Source organism: Triticum dicoccoides, chromosome 6A, assembly GCF_002162155.2.
Source record: "Triticum dicoccoides isolate Atlit2015 ecotype Zavitan chromosome 6A, WEW_v2.0, whole genome shotgun sequence".
NCBI lineage: Eukaryota > Viridiplantae > Streptophyta > Magnoliopsida > Poales > Poaceae > Triticum > Triticum dicoccoides.
The window spans coordinates 2,933,875-2,958,036 of record NC_041390.1 but is presented as its reverse complement, the minus strand read 5'-3'; the positions used below and the strand labels follow the sequence as shown (position 1 = coordinate 2,958,036).

The window sequence follows — 24,162 nt, the reverse complement described above, 5'->3', positions numbered from 1 at the left end:
TATTTTTTAAAGTTCATGATTTAAGAAAAACTATAAATGGGGCTAGCTTCTCTATAGCTCGGCTATAGCTTTTCATAGCTGCTCGTGGAGCCGCCGCTATATGGCATAGCCCATTATTTAAAACTTTGCTAATAATTAAACTAGCTGCTAGCTCTATTGCACACTATATAGCGTCCATAAAATAGACCACCCATATAATGGTTAGCCATAGATACATGTTTAGTAGATGCCTGCATTCCTGTTGGTTGTAGGCTAGTAGTGTTAAGGGAAAGTTTGATACTTTAGACGAACATGAAGAGACCGTCCTTTACCTCCTAGATCGTATGATAGAAAAGTTCACATTGATGTTGAACTACATAATAGTTTTACTGACTGAAGAGGAACCTGCTTGGCTTCGATATTGTTAGTGGTAAGAAGAGAAAGAATACAATATTTTCCCTAGCTGGCAAGGACACTATACCACACTGGATGTTATGAAAAAAGATATTGGTCCTGCCCCCGGAAACATTTGCTGCTGTTCCGCGGTACATGGCATATTTCCTGCTGTTTCGCGGTAAAGGGTTGAAGACTTAGAACAAGGCCTCACAACGACGCGTTCAAGGAGGCTAACGACGCCGCAAACCGACTTAGTCAAGCAGAGACAATGAGAAACACTTTGTTTTCCGTAATTCACAAAGCGATCACTTTCTTCTCTTAAAAAAACAAAGCGATCACTTTAAAATTTTACCAATCCGTACTGAACAAATGTGTGCATTCCCATTGGTTGTAGCCTAGAATTAACTGTAGTCACCTAAATCTCATTCACATATGCTACCAGACGAATGGTTGACACCAAGCTGGTCCATCCTGCATGCAAGCCATCCGTGAAGTTATGGACCCTGCTCCACGTGCTGGCCAAAGCCTTTAGCTGGGGAGGACTAGCATACGATCAGACCTGCAGATGCGATCTACGATCCAACCATTTGGACTTTTGGATGGAAAATGAGCTGTACAGATGTAGCAACGCGGTCCACTAGTGAACATTTTGCACAACACCCCATTTTTTTCCATTTCTCAATGCCACACCAAGTCCCTCTCATCTCACGTGTGTATCCAGCCGGGACAGTAAAATCCTCTTCCATTCTTTCTTTCTCTCAGATTACCGCCGCCGCTGCCGCCGGGCCATGTGCAGCTGGTGCATCCGTAGCATGAGTTCGCTAATGTATCCAGTGCAACGAGCTACGGATAATATCCAAAATACCCGAACCACACAAAACAACCCCAGTTACATCAACTCACGGCTTAACACTAATCATGGATTGCATGGTGCCACCCCCTCTGCTCCCCGTTGCACTTGACTGAATATGTACCGGCTCTGAAACTCCAAGTACGAACAATACAGCTGCCTAGAAGTAAGAAACAAGATTCAATCATATAAGGGTTAGCGTGTTGGCCAAAGAAAAATTTAGGAAAAAAACCTCAGAACTTGAGCCATCCAGGCAAGGCCGTGCTAAGATCGAAAGTGATATGGTTGGATCACAATTGTCTTTATAATGCTGAAAAACTAAGGCATATTTGCTCAGAATTAAATCTTGTTTGAGTGTGTCTATTAGAAGAGTCTCACTTGCTAAAGTATAGAGCAGGAATTTCTGATGATGATGCTACAAATATCTGTTACAGTTGAACATGTTCTCACTTATGTTCAAAGTTTCAGATGATGATGCTGAACATGTTCTCACTTAACTTCAAAGTTTCAGATGCTGCTGCTGCTGCAGTACAGAGCAACAACACACAGGGGAAAAAGGAATTGTGCTCAGTACACATAGTAATAAGGTTGCGCTAATTGGCCAAATAATCACATGAGCACAATACATAGCAGTTGTCTACAAAAGGAAGTAACATATAAAGACGAACCAAATCTTGAAATCTATGTGAAACTAGGCTTAGCAATTCCCTTTCGGGGTCATACAATCAAGTTCCTGAAGCTAACAGTAATGCTCATTCAGAGTAACATAGCATAATTATACAAAACTAGATAAACCAAACATATGCATGCTTCAACAAAACACCTGCAAATGTGAGCTCCCAGGTAATAATTTTTCACATAAAAAATAATGCGTGTACGCATAGATACATCCCCTTTTATTCATTTTGATGACAAGTATTTCCGAACGGAGGGAGTAGTAATTAACATCACAGAAAAAAGTAGTAATGAACAAACTCTTGCCATGTACGCGGGCTCACAGGTAATCATTTTTCACATACATGTTCAGTCATTCATTTACAACTTTAGTATAAATTTAGCGAAGTACATGATAGGTCTATACAGATGAAGGATCAGAGCAGACATAGCACATCTCTTTTCCACTCTAACAATTGTAATTAGTGATATAGTTATAGCATTATGGCTGCATCTCACACATAAATTAGGCGCCCATACTGCTCAATTTCTGAAATGGGTTCAAACGAATTAGGGAAACCAAGGAACCAGAAGAACCAATATGGCTGCCCATGAGTAATATAAGAACTAAATACAGTACACATACCTCTGCTCCTTGAGCTGTAATGGCGGAAACGGATCCTATGCAGAAGTACCGTCCATCCACAGAGCTACAGCCCCGCGTCGCTACATAGGCGCAATCACACCAAGCCGCCGCTCAACCACACGATTTGGATCCTGGGCGCTGGTGTTTCAACGCCGGCAGTCGGAAAGGGAGAGGGAGTTCTCGAGGAAGAGGAGAGGAAGATCGAGGGAGAGCGGTCCAGTGATACAGGAGATGGCGAATAAAGTGGAGTTTGGAGGTTGTTTCGCGCAATTTAGCTACACTTCAAGGTCCCTTTGCAAAATGTACCAGCACCCACGTCTTAGATGGATCCGGTCCCTCCCATTCTGATCAGATGGCTCATGTGCAGCCGGCGCATCTGGTGCACGAGTTGGCTTGTTGCACTGGATACGTTCTCGGATACATTCTCGGGTTAGCTGGTCCAAACGCGTACTACTGTAGACTAATTGTTAACGTCGAACTGGTACGCATAGTGTTTCTGCCGTCCACCGATACCCGCTGTTTTGTAAAGCTAGATTCCCGTGGACACAGTTCATATAGAAAAAGTCACATATTACTATCTCTGTATCTAAAGGCATCTTCAACGTTGACCCGCAAATTTACTCCCATCCATTCACGGACCGATGAACCAGTTCGCGGACATTGATGCAACAGCTGGTCATCCAACCGTAAAATATAGTAGCTTTTAGTTGGGGGGAAGACCACCAATTATAGTGCTTCTGTAGCTTAGGTCAAATCTAGCTGGCTATATCATGCGAGTAAGCACGAAGCACATGACGGAAGGTGCTAAGCATTAGGCTTCCGCCAAATAAACTCCAACTAATGCATATAAAAGTACCTTCTGCCAAATGACCGCTTAATGTGCATAACAAAGTTACATTAATTAGCACTTTCCGTCAAATGAAACATACTCCCTCCGTAAACTAATATAAGAGCGTTTAGAATACTAAAATAGTGATCTAAACACTCTTATATTAGTTTACAGAGGGAGTACTAGGCAAAATGCTAGCTACCCGTCACAATTAGCACATTGCATTTAGCCGTCCTTGACGGACGCAGAGCAAAGACGTTACGTGATGTCTTTTGGCTGGTCAGAAGGATGTCTGAAATCCCGCAAAGCCCCCCTTCATCTATCTCGGATTGCCGGAAAAAATGTGACGGGTCTGCAAACCCACACTTGGAGCAGCCGCTCATATTGTAAGGGTAGTGGCGCCACATATCTAGTCGGTCGCCGTTACTGCTACGTGAAGTGTGAAAGAAGGAATGAGTTGCTGTGTTTAGTGGTTCCAACCCGATCCAAAGGCTGCACGAGATGAATCTCACGGCCCACAAGACGGCTGATCCTGCGCGGGAATAAGTGGGATGACGCGTATTACGTGTCTGTTTCATTTTTCTGACAGAGAAGTTTAGATCATAGCCTTATCTGCACAGTCAAATCAGGACTGACGTGGCCACTCGTGGCCTCTACTGCCATGACAAATTACAGGATTTAGCAGAGAAAATGGAGCTCGTTGTTCAGATAAACAAGCAATCCCACAGGCTTCAGGGTTCAGAACAGAGACTTCTCCTTGTAGTCACACCACCTAGCCGTCAAGCACGATACCCATGCGCCTGCTTTGGAGCGAGACAACCCAATCCTGCTCTCCGCTCACAATCTGAAGCACATGTCGTGCTATATTATTCTCAAACTACGCATTATGTAAAGCAGGAATTCTTTCTTTCAAATTTATTTTTGCGGGGGAAAGTAGTACATTCTTTCCACCCAAACTACACAGATGGACACAAGTAAAAACTAATCGATGAAGAATTATGGTTAATGGTGGCCTTCTCAAAATGAAAAATCTGGTTCGTTAGAATTTGACCTCGTCATGCAGGCTAGGGAGACTAAACTTTTTTCTTTTGAGAAGTGGAAAACCCAAGCCTCTAGGAGAGATGATTTGTGGCGCGCAAGGGGTGTGGCATGCAGATATCGGGCGACATGATTGCATCATGATGCTTAAAGTAGATCGGTCCCCGCATGTGCTTAGGTTTTGTTGAATACATTTGTGCATGTATAACTGTGTCATAGGCCCACCTCCCAGTTCTCTGTATAGTTGAGATTGTGGCGCGCCTTGTACAACATATATACGTGTCTGGTGCACCCGATCAATACATCATGTGTTGCATAGCCAAAACCTAGTCTTCTACATGTATTAATCCTTTGTGAATATTTGCATGACATACTATTTGGCAGTGACAACACTGTCCACGAACTACACCTTTCATGCCTTTTATTTTAACATGGAAATTTTAATATGCTCCATCTTTCAAACAAAAAGTCCAATTTGTATTTTATTTGCACATTTGTGTGTGTTGTGACTCAGGCTTTGAAACAATATCACTTTTGAACACATTTGGACAAGTTTTACAAACTTTGCTAAGTTTAAAATACTGAAACTTGATAAGTACTAAGGATAAATTCACCAAGTTTCAAAATTAAAATTTAAACACAAAACCTAATAAAACTAAATCTTAAAGACTAAATGATAAATCCTCATCCCTAAACCCTAAGCCCTGAGCCCTAAACCGTAACACTTGGTGAAATTTGGTAAACACATAATATTTTGGCTATCAAGTTTGAATATTTGAAACTTGGAATTTTTTAGAAGTTGTCAAAATGTATGCAAGATTGGTCTTGTTTGAAAGATCTCGTCACATTGAACATAAATATGCAAACCAAAGTTAATTTAAACTTTTGGTTCAAAGGATATAGTAGATTAAAATTTGAAGATGAAATGAAAAGGTGCTGCCCTTGCTTGGCCTCGGCTAAGTCTAGCCGTTCTGCTGGACCCGCTCCTATGCTTCTTGTTCTTGATGGGTTCCTAGACGAACACGAATGATGGGGGACGGCGGCCGGACCAGGGAGCAGACAAGGGACTTGCGGAAGAGGGATTGTGTCATGGGTGGAGCTGATTTTGTGGAATGGAAGGGATTGAGTGATTCGCGCCCCTAAATTTTGCACATATAAAATAACAATTTGCAAGTTTTTTCTAGAATCGTCTATGAACAAACCGGTTATTAGAAAACTATCTGGTTCGATCAGTTTTTTCTCGTTCAATAGAGTGAAATCTCCGCAGAGACCAACCAATCATTGAGGTCACCGGTTCCGGTCCAAACCGGGTTTCGGACTTTGGATGAAACATGCACTTCACGTGAGACACAACTATTGCTTCATGCGTGATGCACCAGTGCCCTCCATGCAACTTTTACTTCACGTGTGGTGCCTATGTTATCCACGCTCGGTTCACGTACACAAATGACGAAGTACATGAGAAAATCTGAAAAAATAGGCTAAACGGTAATAATATAAATTGTTTTGAGAACTGTGACTTTCTTTCTCTCAAGAAGGAAAAATAGAAAAGCAGAAAAGAAAAGGACAATTTGAGCCTGGTCCTCTTGCAAAAAGAACAACAATAGATAAATACGTCCAGCACGAACAATTGTTTTAAAACATAATGGCCTACTATTTGGGGACCTTTTTTTAGAAAACAATAAACGCTCGCTTGTTAGATTCGGTGCTGAACAACAATTCTTAGAGTAACACGGTAAATTACAGATTATAAGTTAGTTGGATTAGGGAGTAATTCACATGTACTATAAGGAGGAGAAGCACAAAAAATTAATCATCAAAATTTTTACCAACATCATCACCAAGCAAATAAGAGATTAATCTTAACTCAGCAATTCTTCATGAACTACACTAGGCAAGGAGAAGATACCATACAACCACAATTGAAACTTTAACGACATATAGAATTTGAGAGGAACCATCAACCATCAAATTTAGTTGCTCAATCACTTAAGATGTGCTTGAAATAAAATCAGAGATTAAATTTGGCATGCAATAAAAGACACCAAAAGATAATAAGGCATGTAGTATATTGTATATATATGTAACAATGAGGCAGATTATATAGTCGATTTCCAGAACTAGTTTGTGGTAGAAATAGAGAAGTAGTTCTTGCCTGGTTTGAGATATAGTATATGGATGGGTTAAAATATTAGCTAAAATAGTGTAATAATATTAGCTAAAATAGTATAATAATCAAAAGGAAACATCAGTCATGTGCATAAGAATATATAGGATGTGACAATAGCCATAGGAATTCGTTTAGGCATTAAATGATAAAAACAGGATGACGCATAATTAAGAGTATAATTACTTGCCTGGTCAACAACTTAGCTAGCTCCCTGCGTGCCTCTATATAAGAAGAGGCAATCAAATTCTTGTCAGACAAACAAATAAAGTGTTATATAAGGAGAACACATGATGGTGTTAGCCAAGAACAACAACCTTAGTTCTCGGGCTCCCATATTCGCCGTTGCTCTTCTAGTCATGGCTACTGGTTCTTTCTATGAAGGAGTGTCAGGTTAGTGCACTAAGTCATGCGTGCGTGCATATACTTTTAGATGGATTGTATGCTAATGGTCCCGCTCATTTGTGAATACAAATTTATGTGTAGATGAAGTGATGAGCGATACGACTGGAGAGACATGTGTGGCTGACTATGAATGTGATCAGGCATCGTGTGGAGTTAGGTGCCAGATCATGAAGATGGACCCAAGTGCAGCCCGTTGTGAGATTAAGGCCGAATCAATTCCCTATTGTTGTTGCCACCCACAATTACATGCCGCGCATGACATATGAAAAAAATGCAAAATGATCAAAGAACATAATTCATGTGTCTTCTGCATGTTTGGTCAAGAAGGATGATAAGAGGAGATTGTTGGCCACACATATATTGAAGTAATCTGTTCTTTGACCATGTGTATTTTTCACAAATTGATATATCAATCAGATTTAAATATGCTATCCCGCACATGTTTTCTGTGTTTGAATTACTTAATGGACCTGGTAAGAGACTTGATTTTCTTATGAAAAGGTTACTTTGCATGGAAAAGAGGTAGATAGAAAGTACCATGTAGTAAGTTGAGATAAAGTTTGTCAACCCAAAGATTGTTTGGTGGGGAGTGATACAATCGATCTCAATGTTAGGTATCAAGAGGGTTGGGATTAAATACTCTGGAAATAAACAATACTTTTGTGATGATCTACAATGGCTAGATCTCAATGTAGGATGGCTAGATTTATAGTGGGTTGTCAAGATTCCAACAGGTTTGGTAAAGGACAGGCTTAAAACCAGCGAACGTTCGTTGGGGAGAATGGCAAATGCGAACGTTTTTCATAGCAATTTCTGTTTCTTGAGGATGGTAAATTTAGTTAGCAAGCATGGTAAATCCAGCGCAGTTCAATTTTCTGTCAGGATTTGCTGTGCTTGCTAAAAGAAATTTCCATCCGCGTGACAATTTAAATTGTCGTGATAAACATTTAATTTGTCATTCTGTCCAAGCAAACGTCAGCACGGTAACATTCTCGTTTGGTAAATCCGTACGCACCTATGACGAATCAGGCCAACTTTGCTGGTTTTGTTTGAAATGAAATCAGGAGTGTGAGCTTCTCAACTCGGGAAAAAAATAAACTGACCCACAAAATATAAGTTGGAATGAATAGCCCATATAATATAGCCCAATAGGCTGGTGCGCTCATTTCGGCTGTGAATGGACGGCCTGGATTCACTCCATCCGTATGTTTCCCACTATAAAACTAAAAAATAAATCTGTTTGCAAGTACGGCAGCGTCTCGGTAGGGCTCCCTCCTACTCCCGACTCGGCAAGCCACCATGGCCGCCGACGCCAGGTCGTTACTCCGCTCCTCTTCCTCCGTTCTCCGCGCTGCTCCGGCGAGACCGTCTTCCATCGGCCTAGGTGGGCGTCGTTCCGCCCACCGCCTGTTGTCTGCGCCCCCTCGCATTCTCAGGTACGTACCAAGATTCATCCATGCTCCCCAACCAGTCAATTAGCAGCAGGAAGTATGTGACGGTCATTAGTTGTTATTATATGTGCTTGCAAGGTTGCCCGTGGAGGCGTGCTTCTGCCTGGAGTCGCTGCTGCCGCTGCACAGCGCCACCGCCGCCGCACTGCTCAAGTCAATGCTCGCCGTTGTGCCCGGCCAAGGCATCGGCTGGATCGTTGAAGATAATTGACACTGTAGACAATTTATCTCTTGTTCAAATGTCTAGCTAATTGGCGTATTATGTACACTTTGTGCTTATTGATTACGTAGAGGAAGCACTTCAACCATAGGTCTTCCTTTTGGCCATTTTAAGACCTGTTTGGTTCAAAACATACAAATGGGAAATTTATGCTTTTGGTTCAAAGGAATAACCAATAAATTATCCTTTGATCTCAGGGAGTGGTCTTAATACCGATGTCTTTCTTTAATCTTTGGGAGGTCGAACCTCTCTCGAGGGCTTGCTTAAGAATAAGAAAGAAGAATCTTATGAAAATAGCATGAAATAGGGTTTGTTCCTATTCATGGGGACTCCGTAAATATCCCATTTCAAAAATCGAAACAACGTTTCGAGGGAAAAACATAGGAATTCTACAATCCACTTGAACCACTTTCTTAAATTTCTATGCACCTCGCAGCCCCTTTGTTCGCTCTGACCCACTCTATTATGCATCTCAAACTTTTCTCTTTGTATCTCAAGAACACACGCTCGTATGTACACACACTTCACCAAGGAGAATACTAGCTTTGCCTTCTCTCCTGGTGAAAACACATATGGTACATTTTCCTCTTCTTATCATTAGCATAATCAAACTGATTACAATGCTTAAATAACACCTACACATCAACACATTCCCCAGCCACCATGCTTGGCCACATGGCGTGGTAACCAAACACTAAATACATGATCCTATCTCTCTCTCCTATAATCACTCCAGGATGCACAAGACTAGCCAACATGCTAACACACGCATGAAACTAGCACACCAATTCTTTCGGCCAACACTTCTACAGCTCGTTGATTTTGAGCACCTGCACTGATAATCATATCAATATTAGTGCTAACATAGTTTTCATTGCAAGAAGTCAGTTGGTAAGTATGCATGTTAGCTACCCTGTGCATGACATCCATCCATCTAACACTTATCATGTAAGGAATAAAACAGGCCTGAAGCTTGTTGGATCACAGGCCGGAGTGCACACGCTCGCTACAAATATTTTATAGAAAAACAAACATGCATTACACCCTACGTACATGATAATGCAACAGGATTATCTAACAATCACCCCCCTAATCTTGTTGCTTCATGATGTTCACCTGATCTTTGGTAGCCTACTTGATCTCGCGTTTGCTACCCGCCTCCGTGCTTGATGCTCGTGAGCTGACGCCACGGTGGGCGACACCCCCGTCCACTGATGGCATCTCCATCTCGAGCTGCTGCTGCTGGAGTCTCAGAGCTTCTCGGCTCCGCTTTCTTGACGACACATGAGCAGCCCCACCAACTGTCCTGAGTAGCACCATGTACAGCCAGTTGGGTGATCTCTTAATCTTCATCTGCACCTTACCAAAGTTGTCTCTAATCCACATGTATGTACCACCTAGCACTACTCGATTGCCATCCTCTGATAGTTTACCGAGACTAATTATGTTACTAGACAAACTTGGTACAAAGTATACCTCAGTCAGATGAAGCTGCTCACCGCTCTTGCATTCAACAATGACTGCACCTTTCCCTTTAATCAGAGCAGTAGATCCATCTCCAAGCTTCACATGGCCACTGATGCTTTCATCTATCTCCTTGAATTTGCACCGTGAGCCAGTCATGTGGTTACTAGCACCACTATCAAGCCACCATGCATCAGCTGATGCATCCATACTCAACAAAGGTTTAACGTTCTCCTCATTCAGCAAGAGGAAGTCATTGCTTTTCTTCAAAAGTTCACTTGCTTCATCCGTGATCTGCATCATTTCAGTATGAGACTTCTTACCATTGAGCTCCACTCCCGGCTTCTCCATGCCGAGTGTAGTCATGGCCGGCGTCGCGCTCGCCGATGCCAGTACCGGTAACGTCACCTCAGCTGTCATGGGCACCCTGTCTGCTTGCGGCGTTGCTGCCGCGGTTCCTGCACTCCCTATGGCCGGCTCCGCCTTGACTTGAACGGGCGCTGCAGCAGTATACATCACCAGACCCCGGAGCCGCGCGTTCTCATCACAGATCACGCGCTGCATCTCCAGGAACTTTGCCTTCTCCTCACTAGCATGCACCAACGCCTCAGCCTGTGTCCAGTACACATCGGACATGCCATTCAGTTTCGCATTGGCCGCGGCCAGCTCCCCGCGTAGCCGCTCAGCCTCGGCCGTGGCAGCCTCCAACTCGGCCACCGCAGCTAAGGGGTGAAGCACCTCCTTCACCTTGATGCATTCTGGCTCAACGACATCCGCGGCGTGATCCTCTGCCACTGGCGCAAGCTCAGACTGCCATCAGCAGCCCCGGCTCGTCGTCGACGTCCGCAGCAGCTAGCAGCGCCTTTGGTTTCTTCCACGCCTCACACTTGGACTTGAAGTGTCCTTTCTCCCCGCACTCAAAACAGGTAATCTTGGACTTGTCGAACTTGCCACAAACCTTTTTCTTGTCACCGTCCTTGCCGCTGCTGCTGGACCCTTCTCCCTTCTTCTTTTCTTTCTGGATTAGAGCCTCCAGCTCAGCACGCGATACCAGCATCAGCTTCTCACCGTCGTCGCTGCGGTCTTGGCGCCGCCCGGACTCGTTCTCCTCGAACGCCCGTAGCCGCCCAATGGCCTCGGCGACCGACATCTTCTTGACATCGCCCCATTGCTCGATTGTCCCGATTATCGGCAGGAAGCGATCCGGGACCGCCGCGAACAGCCGCTTGACAACGGTGTGCTCTTGCAAGTTCTCGCCAAGTGCTCGAATTTCTCCGACGAGCGCGGTGAGTCGGCGCCCGAACGCACCGACTTCTTCACCATCTTCCATGGTTAGCCGCTCGAAGCGCCTTGTCAAGTGGCTGATGCGCGCCTGCACCACACGCTCATCGCCTATGCGCATGGTACGGATAGCATCCCAAGCCTCCTTCGCTGACTCGTACTCCACGATGGACATCATCACGTCGTCGGGAACGGACTGCGAGATGGCAGCCATGGCTCCCTGATCCTTGGCCTCGTCGACGTCTTCTGCGGTGATCGCCGACCACACTCCCATCAGCTTGAGGATGATCTTCATCTTCGCCGCCCACAACTGATAATTGCTTTCAGTCAGTTGCGGGTACTGAATCGGCACTCCGACGCTCCTTGCCGGCGCGGCCACGACGATCGTCCCATCGCCATAGCCGCTAGCTCCAAGCCTCTTGCTCGGCGGCGTGTACTTTCCGCCGTCACCAGCGTCGCTCTTCTTCGGTGACTGATCTCCCATCGCTACACACCGTCGCCGATTCGCCTCCGGCCACAACCAGGCTCGGTATACCAATTGTTGGATCACAGGCAGGAGTGCGCACACTCGCTACAAATATTTTATAGAAAAACAAACATGCACTACACCCTACGTACATGCTAATGCAACAGGATTGTCTAACAAAGCTGTTGGCACTGGAATTACTGAACAAATTGCAGCAAGGATGTGGCCCGAGGGATCTTCTCATAAGGCAGATCTGACCGACCAATTCGTGGGCAATCGGCTGGCGGTGCAGTGTCCTGTGCCACTGCTCCCTGTCTCATAAGTTCTCTCTCTCTCTCTCTCTCTCTCTCTCTCTCTCTCTCTCTCTCTCTCTCTCTCTCTCTCATGTCTTTGCTGGCTACTGGCCTGCTTCTCTTACAGTTCCATAACCATCTTTTCAGTTATTTTGCTTGCATTTCTGTTATGTAAAACTAATGGTTTATTAATGAAAATCGACGAGGTGGATCACTGCTTAAAAGAATGGACAAACCATCCATGTATTCATGTTGAGCCGAGCACTGCCATTATTGCCTTGTTACATAGGCTTTAGGCCTTGTGGTGTGGTGGTGTCCATTGCGTTTCGTTTGAGCTGCTTTTGAAGCCCGTGATAGCTAGGCACGACTGAAAGGCCGTGACAGCCTAATTACGGATCCAATCCGCATACCGTCCATGCAAGAAAAAACGACCAAAAAATAATATAAATCCACCAAAAATAAATAGCAACAAGTAAGTGACTCCAAAATACAATAACACCTCGACCAAAACAAAAGATACTAAGACATGCAGTGGTAATTTTGTATGTGTAACAATGCGGCGAATTTGCAAAGTAGTTAGTGGTAGAAATGGAGAGAATTACTTCTTGGCTGGTTTGAGATATTTATATCTATATGGATTAAGACAATACCTAAATTGTGGTAATAATAAAAAATACGCATATCTGGTGTGAACAAGGATAGGATGTTATAAAAATATACATGAATTAATTTAGGCATGTGATAAAAATATAGTTACTACTTGCCTGACAAGGTACCTCCTTGCCTTAGTACATAAGAAGGGAATATCGATCCAGTTGTAGACATGTAAACAAGAAAAACTGATATTAGCTACGAAATAGAACATGAACTAGCTATTGGGCATTGATCTGACCTACAGATAAATGGCCTTTGCAAAGAAGAACAACCTTAGTTTTAGGGCTGCCGTATTCGTAGCAGCTCTTCTAGTCGTGCTTACGTTTTGCTTCTATCAAGGAGTATCACTGTCAGGTCAGTGCGCTGAGTCATGCGTGGAAAAACTTATATTTTCGTTGTATGCTAACAATAGCTTGCAAAACGCTCTTATATTGTGGGGCGGAGGGTAACAAGCAATCTCACTTGTTAATATGTATGTGCAGATGAAGTGGTGACTGGAGGGCTAGAGGGAACATGTGTGGCTGACTATGAATGCGGGCTAGCGTCATGTGAGATTAGATGCAAGAACATGAAGATAGGCCCAAGTGCAGCCTACTGTGATAGAAAAAACGGAGTGTTGTATTGTTGTTGTCTCCCACGACCACGGGTAGCACATCACATATAAGAAAATGATCTAGGGCAAGTCATTAATCATCTGCCCTCTTCATGCTGATTGGTCAATAAGCATGCATGATAACAGGAAAAATGTTGGCAACATATATTGAAGTACTCTGTTCTTTATCAAAAAATTGAAGTACTCTGTTATTTGATCACGTGTCTTTGTTGCAAATTGGTATATATATGCTTTGAACTTGATTCAAACATCCTACGTTTTAGATCAAAGGTGCATGAAACATCATGTGAGCATTTGTCCAAATCGCTAACCATATAATACTATTTTGCGTGTATGTCAGTGAATACCAGAATAAATATAACAAGACTAAAAAGGAAAAAAAATAAAAAATTGGAAAGAAAGAAAAAACAAAAAAAGGAAATTAAAAAGGAAACCATAAAAATAAATATCAAAGGAAAAGAAAAGACCACTGAAAAAAAGACAAAATAATAAGAAAGCGAATGGGAAAAAACGGTTCAGGGAAGGTTGTAGAGCCTTCCTCAAACTGTCGGGGATGAAACCCGGAAAAGGGCTGGCCCATATAAATACCAGCATGTGAGGGCGGTACACGCTAGGTAGATATTCAATGCGGGAACTATATCTTACTTATAGTGGGATGGTAGCACCCCTCGTCGCAGCTTGCGGCGCATAAGCAGCCTAATAGCATGTTACTTGGTCGTTCATTCGTCGGGCAATTCTCTGATGTATTAGCTTTTTTGTTTTGTTTTTTTGTTTCTCGCTTCTATACAGGTATTTTTGTAGTTTTTCTTTTTTTCTTCCATCTGTATACCTGTTTTTTTATATCTTTATTGGTTTTCGTTGTGTTTTATTTTCCCTCGTTTTCTTCTATTTCTTGGGCTTTCTTTGTTCCTTTCATGGTTTTTACGTGTTTTGTTTAATTTTTCTTTGTTTCTTTCTTGGTTTTTTACTATTCCCCATTCTTTTGTACTTGTTTGTTTTTCTTTTTGTATTCTTTTTTTGGGTTCCGTTGTATATTTTCGGTTTTCATTGGTTTTCTTAGTTTTTTATATCCACATTAAATTTTGTATACGTCAAGAACATTTTGAATACATTTTATATATTTTTCATATAAAAGATTATTATTATTTTCAAATGAATGCGTCGATGTCTATTTTTAATCCACATTCTACATTTTCGGTATACATCTAAAACATTTTCTAATACATGTGTTAACATTTTCTATATACATATTTAATAGTTCCCAAATAAATTAATAATATTTTTAAAAAATATGTTGTTGATTTTTACATTTTTTTCCATAGGCAATGTATTTAGAGATTATCAGGAACATGTTTTATACATATTTAACATTTTGACATATATGCTTAAGATTTGTATGATAGATGGTCCACATTTACAAATGCATTATTAACAGTTTATTAAATACATGATCAACTTTTTTCATATGGAATGTACATGATTTTAAAACATTTTTTGTATAGATAAGAAACAATTTTTTAGACAATTTAATATTTTTTAAAACTAGAGTAACATTTGGTCAAATAATCATGTAGAGTGTTTATTGTTATATATATATATATGTGTGTGTGTGTGTGTGTGTGTGTGTGTGTGTGTGTGTGTGTGTGTAAAAAACGAGGCTGCAGCCTCCTATGATTTGGCCTGGTCCAGTATGGCGCTCCCTCAGGAGAGGTTAGCATCCAACTCATGTCAAGCGAGATTTAGCCGCGCCTGCTATTCAGCGACCCACCCATATGCGTGGGTTCCTTTTACTCGCTCGTCGGCTGTTCACTTCAATTTCATCTGCTTTTATTTTTTTATTTTTGTTTTTTTCCTTCTGTTTTTTTTCTTTGCTTGTGTTTTCATGTTGTTTTGTTTTTCTTTACTTTTCACCAGTTTTTAGAGTTATTTTTTCCTCCATTTTCTTTGATTTTTAACGCTTTCTCTGTTTTTAATATTTTTCTCTTTTTTCTTATTTTATTTATTTTTAATTATTTATTTCCTTATTTTTCATTAGTATTTTTTGTTTTTCTTTGTTTGTTCACGGATTTTCATGTTTTTTTTGGGTTTTCTGCTTTCTTCATTTCTCAGGTGTGTTTTTTTTTCTGTCTTCCGTTTCCTTGGTTCTCACATATTTTCTTCCTTTTTTTGTTCATCTCCATCTACATGTTCATAATGAAAATTTCCAATCACTTTGAGCATTTTTCAAAGTTTGCACTTCTGATTTTTTTCATTATTTTTGGATTTTACTATTCATACCGAGCTCAAATGAGCTCTTGAGTAGAAGGGGACTTTCGCTGATCTGGCCGTTTTTTAATTCTGAGCTTGGGCGTGTCACCGCATCATGGTGAGATGACAGGAATGTTTGTTTCCTTGAAGCAAACACCTTTTTTCTTTGGAAGCAAATTATTTTCTACTTTGGAAGCAATGTCCATAGAAACAAATATTGTATTTGTTACATTAGAAGAAAGCACACTTTCCTTTGGAAGCAAAATTTCTCTATTTTGGAAGCAGCATTTATATAGAAACAAAAAATTGTTTCTTTAGTAGGAATTTAATTTGACAACGAGACAATTCTCTGACCATTTATATTTTTTGCATTTGCCCAATGGAGGCAAAATATTCTTGGTATGATGCAAATTTAAGTCACATAAAAAATGAAGTTTGCCAAAATTGGAAACAAATATTTTCTTCGTATGGGAGCAAGAGGCAAACTATATGGCATGAAATTTCATTTCACCAGAGTTATTAGTCTCCATAAAATCCAAAATTACTTTCCGCAAAATAGGACACGTTAAATTAGCCAGTAGTTAATATCAATCCCATGTAATCAATGCTCTTGTTTGGAAATTGCGCATGAGAGGTGCACAGGGGCCACCATAGTCATCCAACGACTGCTATGCTTCAAATCTTATGGCTAGGAAGCGATATGATAGGAATCTATTTATGAAGGGTTGAATTGGATAAATGCCACTCCAATTTTAGCGATTCCGAAAAATGCCACTTCAATTTCAGCGATTCAGAAAAACGGCACTCCAATTCTCGCATACTTCTGTCAATGCCACTCAGGCCATTTGAGCTCGCATACTTCGAAAAATTTGGCTGTCGAAGATTGGAACAATCAGCTAAGGGGTGGGGCTGTTGGTGGGCGGTGCCACGGCGGCAGACTGGGACGTTGGGGACAGCGGGCGCCTAGGGACGAGAGGACCATTGGGATACCATTTCTATTATTACATACAGCAAAACTTTTGCTGTTTTTGTCTGTTATAAGCATCATCTGGTGCTTCTTTATCACATGTTAGTGTATAGTGCTGGATTTTTGACCGTTTCCTATAGAAACTAGCAACCATTTTTTTCACAAGAAGAAGAAGGAATATGTGATGTGCTGAGGGCATGTCGGGCAACAAATATTTACTCATCGAGCTTGGAGGAATGCTGGTCGTTGCAGTGCATGTTAATAATTTGGTTTTAGCAATGCCAGTTCGAAATATGCTGTGATTTATTATTGTTTGATTGATGAAAAAGTGAGAAACTAGGCAACAGGTTAGATGCATACTAGGACTGACGTTTCGTGCTACAACCAAAGAACCACCCTACATACTGCGAACAGTGGATAACAAGTGCCATCAGTCACAACTCGATCCAAAATAAGTTAAGCTACCATAATTTTCTACGGACATGCCTACAATCGTCCTAGCAGTAGTAAAAACAACTAAGCAGCAACGTCTTGTTCTTGCTGAATGCAATCCTCCTGCTGTATCGCCACAGTATGCTCGTCACCTAGATCTCTGCACCATCGAAGCTTGACAGTATTATCTTGATAAATCTATGCATCTGTATTTCATGTATCTAATCTAAACATTCGAAATAATATTGGTGGCAAAAGCTTTGGAAAATTATTCTCTTGAAAAAAGAGCAGATAAAAGGGAATATGTGCCGACCATATATGCACATGGAAATAGCGATGAATAGGATAAGCAGGCTATGAGGAGGAGCCCCACCGATACAATCCCTTTCAATGTCCTCCATGATTGAGTTGTTTGATCCTTCCAATGGAAAGAGAAACCACACGCACTGGGTCGTTTTTGATGAACAAGATCTTTTCTCTTCACTTATCAGGAGCATACGTGCCGCCACTAGCTAGATTCAATTGATCTGGACGTATGTTTATTTGTGCCCCTTGGCCGCGGCGCCGCATCTTCAACATAGCAATCTCGTGTTCCACCCCTGGCTGATCTGAATATCGTTTTCAAGTGCTCCTATTCTACGCCTCTGGCAAAGAGTTGCACACAAATCGCCTGCAGGGCTCCTAGATTTTTGTGGGACACATCTATACTTCTGGTTTCTCATGTTTCTAATATAAATGCTCAAAATAATATTGGCGACCAAAGCATTGGAAAACTATTCTTTTTTTTGGGTGGGGGGGAGATAAGAGAGAATATGTGCCGTATGTGCGAAGGATGGTTGAAATGTCTATGGATGGATAAATAGACAAGGTGGAGGTGGAGCCCTCGCCTAAGCAATCCTTATCAATTTCATATCCTTCATGATTGAGTTGCTTGCTCCAATCGAAGACAGAGCATTTGGGTTGCTTTCGAGCAACAAGATGGATGTTTTCGGTTCACTTATCGCGAGCCTACGTGGCGCCCACGAGGCAAGGAGATATTCAACTGATCTGGCCGTTTCTTTATTCCGAGCATGGTCGTGTCGCCGCATCATCATGCCAATCTAGACTTGTGCTCTCCTTTACCTAACATCTATCACCCAAATATTCCTACATGCGTCTGTACCCAGGCCAGCTAACAGATTGATCATGGCTGGCTGGCTGGGATTTTGGCACCAACCATACACATGCAAATATGCAAGGCGATAATGTAGCAAGCACATGGCCACTTGTCATGATGCATTAAAACCCTTAAATTTATACAGGAGGGTGCAAAAGGAGATTCTTATACTACAGCCAAAAATAAATGAATACAGCGTGTACGTACTATGTAGTTGACGTTTTTCATAAGTGTAATGCAAGTACCCAATAATTGAAGGAGAAGAAGAATAAGAAGATATGATCGACACGAAGGAAGGAGGCAAGTGACTTTGCAATCGATTTTGTAATCGATGTGAGTAAGTGATGGATGCGGCTACCCGGCCATGAGAAACATCGACCATTCTGTCTCTATAAATAAGACACGTAGGTAACACTCATCTTTCACCAATCCACTCCACAGCCCCCGGAACCAGACCCACCCTGCATACCTCCCCTCCTTCATCATCATCTTCTTCTTCTTCTCCTCGCACATCCATCGTCCATGGGCTCCCTGGGAAGCAGCGACGTCGAGAAGAGACTGGCGGTGGAGAGCGTGAACACGGAGGCGGCATGCGCACTGCTGGCGTCGTCGGAGCAATACGGGTACGTGGATGTGCGCATGTGGGAGGACTTCGACCGGGGCCATGTCGCCGGTGCGCGTAACGTGCCCTACTACCTCTCCGTCAACCCCCACGGCAAGGAGCGCAACCTGGACTTCGTGGACCAGGTCGCCGCGCTCCACTCTAAACAGGACCGGCTCCTCGTTGGCTGCCGCTCCGGGGTGCGGTCCAGGCTCGCCACCGCCGACCTCGTCGCCGCCGTAAGTTGTAGTCTTGCGACTGATTGGTTGAACTCACTGACTTATGGATGTGTGGATCGATTTACTGATTGGTTGGTCTGTGCAGGGGTTCACGAAGGTGAAGAACCTGGAGGGTGGCTACCTCTCCTTGCTCAAGAGCGTCAGTTACCCGCAGCTGGCAGCAGCAGCCAGCCTTCACTAATACAGCCGGCATATCCTTTGTTTTCTAAGGCTCTCAGGAACAAGTTAATTGGCAATCTGTTATTGATGATGTATAGAGGAAATTTCCAAGGAAAAGAAGGCATTTTGTATGTACTATAAAACTATATATGCATCTTGGACTTCGATTTGGTCCATTCAATAGCACTACTGTTACCCGAGTATTGATTGGTCTTCTTCGAGAATGTATGGACAAGGAAGGGAAGAACTGTTGGCAGGCACAGTTGGTTACCTACCGATTTGGTTGCCCAAGCTTATATTATTCTAAGTGTTTCTCTACCAGTTCTTTTTTTCATACAGCGGATCAAATTGGAAGAAATGCATTTTACAACACAGAAATTGAGACAGTAACTTTTAGAGAGGAGTGCTTCGATAGAACCCCTAAGTTTTCCTCAAAAGGGCTATTTTCGTCCAACACTAGTAATCCAAAATGAGTTACCAGTTGCGTGATTAGGCCCTCTTCATACGCTCGAAATACCACAACATTTCACCTAAATTTGTGAATTGATACACGTGGGCTATAAGTAAGCATACAAGTTTGGTATAAATAGGCTCATAGGTCAAGTTGTACCGAGTCAGAGAAAGGCGATGCCACTGAACTTTCATAGGTCGCCGTTAATGCCATTGTCACCAACATCATCAAGGTAGTAACCGACGCCAATGCTGCCGAGGTTGCCTGTGCCAACATCATCACTACCAAGATCCAGACTATCTGTCATTGTCGTCGCTGAGGGCCCGGACACAAAAAGGTACTCCCTCCATTTCACTATAAATGTCTCAACTGTAGTACAACTTTGTATTACATTTAGTGTATAAAGTTGATACACTTATTTTAAGACGAAGGGAGTATTTGTCTGTGGTCTTCGCAATAATGGAGGGAAGAGAGATGAGGAATGAAATTGCAAAGATGAGGCTCTCGTCATGGCATGACCAGTCAGCACTTATGGACCAGCCACAAGAGGGTAGCTCCTAGAACATGGTTAAAGAATAGCCAAGAGCCGGCTATATCGAGTTCTCATGTCATTTATAGAAAATTTAATAGCCCACTCATATAATAGTTAGTCATACCAAAGATTGTTGTGTCTTATGCTACAGCTGGCTATAAGTTTATAGCCCGTTTATCTTCTCTCTCCTCTCATCACTCCTCCAACTAGATATAAAATTGACGTGTCATCTTTTATAGCTCGCTCATGTTACTGTATTGTACTTGCTCTTAGGCAACCAGTGGCAAGTAGCCTGACCCGCCAGCTCATTTTTTTAATTTTTTTTAATTAGAGATACTAATGGTTTGTATTTAGCGAAAAGAACTAGATCTGTTATGAAAGTTCAGAAGTACAAAGAAACCCAAATATAATAAAATTACATCAAGGTCCCTAGACCAGCGAAGGACCATTACCACCGCTAGAGACGTTGACGTGCCACTGTCGTCACTCCCCTACTAGAGCCCACGTGAACTTGTGATGACAACAGAGAAGTCTTCGTGCACGTGCCCTTAAGGACCAGCGCCAATGGAGATAAAGTCATCGCCCTTGAGCCCATGAACCGATCTGAAGCGCCTATTACCAGATCTTGCCATCGCACACGCATGACGAGAACCTTAACCTCTCTACCCCCAGGATACATGATTAAACCATGTCGGAGTTCCACCTACTTTGTCCAGACGAACAGTTTGAGAAGGATAAGAGCATGGAAGACCATCTCAAAGAAAAGGCGCCGCCATCTGTCCGAGCACCGCTCCTGTAAGGACTAAAAAACTCTAACCTTAGCTACTAGTGTAACGCCCCGGACACACCCGCCGGTGGTCGTTACTCCTGACGGGATCTAGACTGGCCCCACAGATCAATACCAGTCTTTTCTGCGCACTTTGTCCTCACTCGTGCGCACCCGGGAGCAACTTCCCGGTCGGTCACCCATCCTGACACTACTCCAAGCTGAGCACGCTTAACTTTGGAGTTATGTCCAAATGGGCTTCCGGAAAAGAAGGAATTCCTTATTTATATGAGTAGTTTCTCATCCCTAATAAGCCAGGCCATCACAACTAGTCAGAGCCGAGGAACATGGATTCCTCTCCCAGCCACCGGCCACCGAAGCGGTAGACACAAGGGAGGAGAATGCGTGCCTCATCGTTGGACCATGGGGGGGGGGGGGAGAGTTTGCCCTATTTTTCCGCTTATGAGGGGAACGGAAAGAAAATTGTATTAGGAAAAATAGTTATTTGAGTTAATAAAAATTCTAACTATAATTAAAAACTTAACAAATGAAATGAAAAAGGAAAATGTTCACATACCTAGCAGAAATGTTCATATGAATAAAAAATGCATGAAGCATTTGAAATGTTATCGTGCATACAAAACAAATGTTTCAGTACTAAATGTGTTCACGTATTTCAAAAAGAAAAAAAAATCATGATTTGATAAATGTTGTCCGCATATGTATGAATATGTATTCATATACATTTAATTAAATGTTGACCTCTGCGTGTTTTTGTGTGTGTATTATACACCCTTGATTCCATGGATAAAAATACATATTGGATGTTTACACATTCGTCAAAATAAAGTTGGCAACCAAAGCACTGAAAACTATTCTTTTGGAAAAAGGAAATAAATGGGAATATGTGCCGTATGTGCAACTGTGCAAGGCATGGGTGAAATGAAATGGCCATGTACAGGATAAGAGGACAAGGAGGAGGAGGAGGAAGAGGAACCCCCACCGATGCAATCCTTTTCACCCCCTCCATGATTGAATTGTTTGCTCCCTCCGATGGATAGTAACTGTTGTGTCGTTGTTCATCAAGAGGATTCTTTCGCTTCACACTAGACAAGGAGATAATTCAACTGATCTGAGCATTTCTTTATTATCGCTCTGGCGTGTCGCCGCGTCATCATGGAAATCAGAACCACTTGTCCTCTTCTTTACCAAACATATATACATATTCTTGCATCTGTAGACAACTGCCAGATCATGGCTGGCTGGCTATATTTTCGTATCAACAATACCCATGAACATTTTTTTTAGAAAAGATGGAGCACCAGGCCTCTGCATTTGAACGATACATGCATCCATTTTATTAATTATTCACACAAGACCTTACCAAGTCATACAACAGTAAAACTAAATCCACCATCTAGGCAACACATGTGCTACTCCTAACCAGTTGATGAAGAAATGTTGATATTATGGGCCTAATACCACATACCTCGCAGCCAAACCTAACATCTAAGACTCCGAGGTCCCAACCAGGACGCCTGCCGGGTATGGGGTGTTGGAAATATACCCTAAAGGCAATAATAAAAGGATTATTATTATATTTCCTTGTTCATGATAATTGTCTTTTATTCATGCTATAATTGTGTTATCCGGAAATCGTAATACATGTGTGAATACATAGACACCAACATGTCCCTAGTAAGCCTCTAGTTGACTAGCTCGTTGATCAATAGATAGTCATGGTTTCTTGACTATGGACATTGGATGTCATTGATAACGAGATCACATCATTAGGAGAATGATGTGATGGACAAGACCCAATCCTAAACATAGCACAAGATCGTATAGTTCGTTTGCTAAAGTTTTTCCAATGTCAAGTATCTTTTCCTTAGACCATGAGATCGTGTAACTCCCGGATACCGTAGGAGTGCTTTGAGTGTACCAAACGTCACAACATAACTGGGTGACTATAAAGGTATACTACGGGTATCTCCGAAAGTGTCTGTTGGGTTGACACGGATCAAGACTGGGATTTGTCACTCTGTATAACGGAGAGGTATCTCTGGGCCCACTCGTTAATGCATCATCATAATGAGCTCAAAGTGACCAAGTGTCTGGTCACGAGATCATGCATTATGGTACGAGTAAAGTGACTTGCCGGTAACGAGATAGAACGAGGTATTGGGATACCGACGATCGAATCTCGGGCAAGTAACGTACCGATTGACAAAGGGAATTGTATACGGGGTTGCTTGAATCCTCAACATCGTGGTTCATCCGATGAGATCATCGAGGAGCATGTGGGAGCCAACATGGGTATCCAGATCCCGCTGTTGGTTATTGACCGGAGAGCCGTCTCGGTCATGTCTACATGTCTCCCGAACCCGTAGGGTCTACATACTTAAGGTTCGGTGACACTAGGGTTGTAGAGATATGAATATGCAGTAACCCGAAAGTTGTTCGGAGTCCCGGATGAGATCCCGGACGTCACGACGAGTTCCGGAATGGTCCGGAGGTGAAGAATTATATATAGGAAGTGCAGTTTCGGCCTTCGGGAGAGTTTCAGGGGTCACCGGTATTGTACCGGGACCACCGGAAGGGTCCCGGGGGTCCACCGGGTGGGGCCACCCATCCCGGAGGGCCCCATGGGCTAAAGTGGGGAGGGGAACCAGCCCATAGTGGGCTTGTGCGCCCCCTTTGGCCCACCCCATGCGCCTAGGGTTGGGAACCCTAGGGTGGGGGGGCGCCCCACCTGGCTTGAGGGGCACTCCACCCCTTGGCCGGCGCCCCCCTAGGAGATCCCATCTCATAGGGCCGGCGCCCCCCTAGGGGAGCCTATATAAGGGGGGGGGGAGGGGCAGCCGCACCCTTGACTCTTGGAGCCTCCCTCTCCCCTACTACACCTCTCCCTCTCGCAGTAGAACGGCGAAGCCCTGCTGCGGTGACTCCTGCATCCACCACCACGCCGTCGTGCTGCTGGATCTTCATCAACCTCTCCTTCCCCCTTGCTGGATCAAGAAGGAGGAGACGTCACGCTGACCGTACGTGTGTTGAACGCGGAGGTGCCGTCCGTTCGGCGCTAGGATCTTCGGTGATTTGGATCACGTCGAGTACGACTTCTTCATCCCCGTTCTTTGAACGCTTCCGCGCGTGATCTACAAAGGTATGTAGATGCAATCCGATCACTCGTTGCTAGATGAACTCAT

General features: G+C 43.0%; 2 protein-coding genes across 2 annotated transcripts; both read left to right on the top strand.

Moving 5' to 3' along the window:
* The first annotated feature begins 8,238 nt into the window (after positions 1-8,238).
* LOC119316274 (protein NUCLEAR FUSION DEFECTIVE 6, mitochondrial-like) lies at positions 8,239-8,831 on the top strand. Its single transcript, XM_037590580.1, has 2 exons — positions 8,239-8,400; positions 8,494-8,831. Exons 1-2 carry the CDS (start codon positions 8,264-8,266, stop codon positions 8,624-8,626), a joined length of 270 nt encoding a protein of 89 aa, XP_037446477.1. The 5' UTR covers positions 8,239-8,263; the 3' UTR covers positions 8,627-8,831.
* Positions 8,832-18,620: 9,789 nt separating this feature from the next.
* LOC119319197 (thiosulfate sulfurtransferase 16, chloroplastic-like) lies at positions 18,621-19,477 on the top strand. Its single transcript, XM_037593682.1, has 2 exons — positions 18,621-19,048; positions 19,134-19,477. The coding sequence occupies exons 1-2, from the start codon at positions 18,731-18,733 to the stop codon at positions 19,227-19,229; spliced, it is 414 nt and encodes a 137-aa protein (XP_037449579.1). The 5' UTR covers positions 18,621-18,730; the 3' UTR covers positions 19,230-19,477.
* The last annotated feature ends 4,685 nt before the right edge of the window (positions 19,478-24,162 follow it).